This window comes from Myotis daubentonii, chromosome 1 (genome assembly GCF_963259705.1).
Source record: "Myotis daubentonii chromosome 1, mMyoDau2.1, whole genome shotgun sequence".
Lineage (NCBI taxonomy): Eukaryota > Metazoa > Chordata > Mammalia > Chiroptera > Vespertilionidae > Myotis > Myotis daubentonii.
The window spans coordinates 182,680,188-182,683,315 of record NC_081840.1 but is presented as its reverse complement, the minus strand read 5'-3'; the positions used below and the strand labels follow the sequence as shown (position 1 = coordinate 182,683,315).

The following is a 3,128-nucleotide window of genomic DNA, read 5'->3' as shown; positions in this document are numbered from 1 at the left end:
GAAGTAGCAACAAAAATAATTTTATGGTTGGGGGTCACCACAACATGAGGAACTGTATTAAAGGGTCGTGGCATTAGGAAGGTTGAGAACCACTGAGCTAGACCTATACCCTCCCCCACACTGGGAACAATTCAATATGGTTAGGAAACCTATCTCCTACCCAAATGACTCATATTCAATTCTCCTTTTGAGCAAGAGCTGGGAGGAGGTGGAGAATAGCAGTTAAGAGATTGCTTGGGTTCAAATCCTGACTTCACCTCTTATTTTCTATGTGTTTTCTTAATAACCTGAACACTGATTAACAGTACTTGACTCACAAGGTTGTTATGAAGTTTAAATGAGATAATCCATGTGGAGAGTACTGCTTATGGGGCACATAGTAATGAATGTGAGATGATGGTGGGTGTCCAGGGAGACACAAGGCTGAATGCACCTGGGATGCCTTTGTGGGTTATTGAAAGTCAGGAATCAGAAGTGAGTGTGAACCAGACAACAAGCCTCAGAAGATAGAGAGCTGACTGGGTAAGCTGGCAAGGGTTACACTGTAGAATTTAAGTAATCATCAAAATAAACTGATGAGAGTGGGACAGGATCGAAGTCGGTCACTTTTCGGGAGCTGGAGGTATTTTTCTGGCTTTGGTAACCTTGCCGCGATGTGGTTCGAGATTCTCCCCGGGCTCACTGTCATGGGCATGTGCTTGCTCATCCCCGGAATTGCCACTGCGCACATTCACAGGTTCAGCAACGGGGGCAAGGAAAAAAGGGTTGCCTGTTTGATGGAGAGAGATGGGCGCACCTCTGGAGTTAATCGTTACTATGTGTCAAAGGGTTTGGAGAATATTGATTAAGGAAGCACTTCCTGATTAATGAAAAATAACTCAGTTTTGCTCATCTACCAGTGCTAGAAGGTTATGCAGTACATTATGTAATGCATAATAAAAGTTAAAAAATAAAATAAAAAATAAAAAACAAAAAAAAAACCTGATGAACGGAGTGGATCCAGAGACATGGAAGCATGGAACAGAGAGCAGAAACTCAGAGAGAAGGTGGGGAGGGGGGTTGGGGGGGAGGGCTGGAGGGGGTCAATGGGGGGAAAAGGGGGACATATGTAATACTTTCAACAATAAAGAATTATTTTTTTAAGGAAGGATATAGGGCAGTGCCTGTAAAACCAAGAGTTGTGAGGGCCCCCTTTTGTCTCCAGTGAAACAAAGAGTACATCACCTGGTCTGCATCCAACTACACAGGGCCTGGACCTCAGTAGGGAAGACGCTGAACACACCTAGCATGGTTAAGGTCAAATAGGGCAAAACTTTTTGGTTTCTGTTTGTCTGTCTGGTTTGGAATATATCTGCGGAGGAATTGTATGGTTCTTCTAATTTCGTTCTTCTAATATCTGCTTCTGTAAAATGGAAGTGAAAGGGGCAATCTAGTTATCCTCTAGAAAGCCATGCACATACATAACTGAGCAAGGAGACGCTGTGTAAGATGATGAGAATGACAGCTCTCATCCTATCAAAGCATGAAGGTAATAAATTCCCTTCTAAACATGTTACAGCTACGTAAGCTATAAAATATATTGCTATAAAATGAGCCATCTATTTGAAAATCCTGTTGCATATAGTTTGTATAACTACAAAACTAGTAATTGAAAATGTACAGCTGCCAAGAATAAAGAAAAGGTTGGGAGTACCTAGTGTATGCAAGGTATTATTCAAAGATGACAGAATCATGCTATTCTGTTTACTTCATACATAGATTTGCATTGCTTAGTCAGTGTCTAGTGAATTTCTCTAATCTTCAGAAAAAAAATAATTATCTTGAATCTCCTACTGGGAATATGGTAGCATAGAATCATAAATTCAGCATTTTAAAGCTGCTGAAGGACTCCTAGAAAAGAATGAAAATCAGTTCCTTAGGCTTTCTTCAAAATGCTAGTTAATATCCTAAGGGGCTTTTGACATTTTAAAAGATTATTTTAAAAACAAAAGAAAATATTTAGTCAAATATATCAACTGGCTCATTGAATCCCCACCTGTTATAAGAATTTATTCATATTAGCAATGTCAATTTTAAGAAGTACAGAATAGAAACTCAAATAACCTAAGTGACAGATTCAAGGTGAATGGCACGAATCATTCATTAGAGGGAGATGACAATCTGTAGGGCATCCAAAGAAATCAGGCCTAGCATTTGACCTGGTTGATTATTTCTGTTCCCAGCTGAAAAATATATTCTGAATGCTATCCAGCTCATCTTGAGGTAGACAAATGTTAAAACAGAAAGAGGTGGTGATGTGCTTTTGTTCAGTATGGGCTCATGGGGAAAGTCCTTATAATATTTTCAGCTGGTTGCTATGGAGGCAGCCAGCAGCGAGCTCAGCTAATAAATTCGGGCTGACATCATTGTTAATAGACAACTGAGCATTGCAATTGTGCAGAAGAAAGAAAGTAAGGCAGGAGGACACCAGCAAAGTTCGCCAAACAGAAAAATCACAAGGTGCACACAGAAAGGTATGCTTCTCCAACATCACAAGGTATTTACAAATACTGGTGAGCAAGATATGCCCGTTACTTTCCCATAGGCCCTACCACAGGCAGATAGATATCCCAGGGAGAGCTATTTACCTGCACACTGTAGTCAGGGCACCAGAGGAAACTGGTTAAACTATTTGGGGATTTAGCTGAGCTTTGAAAAGCTATGTTCCAGGCTCATTAGATTTTTAGAGTTGCCGGGTCCACACCACAGGACTTATAAAAATAATCATAAGTTCAATTGGAAAGAGTCAGGGAACAAGCTGCCTTCATTCGTTAAAACGGTCAGGGGAGGATCAATGAAAGTCATCCTTAGCTATTCTCTTCTATGCTCTGGACAGAAGTTTTCTTCCTGTTCAGAGCTTCCTGCTCAGTGTTTGCCTAAGCAGGGAGGAAAGCCATCGCTCAAACTCTGAAACAACAGATTGCAAGCTAAGGCTTTTCTACACTTTGTTTAATTTTCCTGAAGTGTCCTTTTTCCAGAAATGATTTATTGGAGACCTAGCATGCTTTTCTTCTTACTCAACCCTCCCCTGGGGATGTAGTTAAAACACCATTCTTAGCTGTAATTCTCCTGGGTGGGGAAGTGGTCAG

General features: G+C 40.7%; 1 protein-coding gene across 1 annotated transcript; it reads left to right on the top strand.

Moving 5' to 3' along the window:
* The first annotated feature begins 559 nt into the window (after nt 1-559).
* Nucleotides 560-936, top strand: LOC132227200 (NADH dehydrogenase [ubiquinone] 1 alpha subcomplex subunit 1-like). Its single transcript, XM_059682062.1, has one exon. It carries the CDS (start codon nt 576-578, stop codon nt 846-848), a length of 273 nt encoding a protein of 90 aa, XP_059538045.1. The 5' UTR covers nt 560-575; the 3' UTR covers nt 849-936.
* Nucleotides 937-3,128: the final 2,192 nt, after the last annotated feature.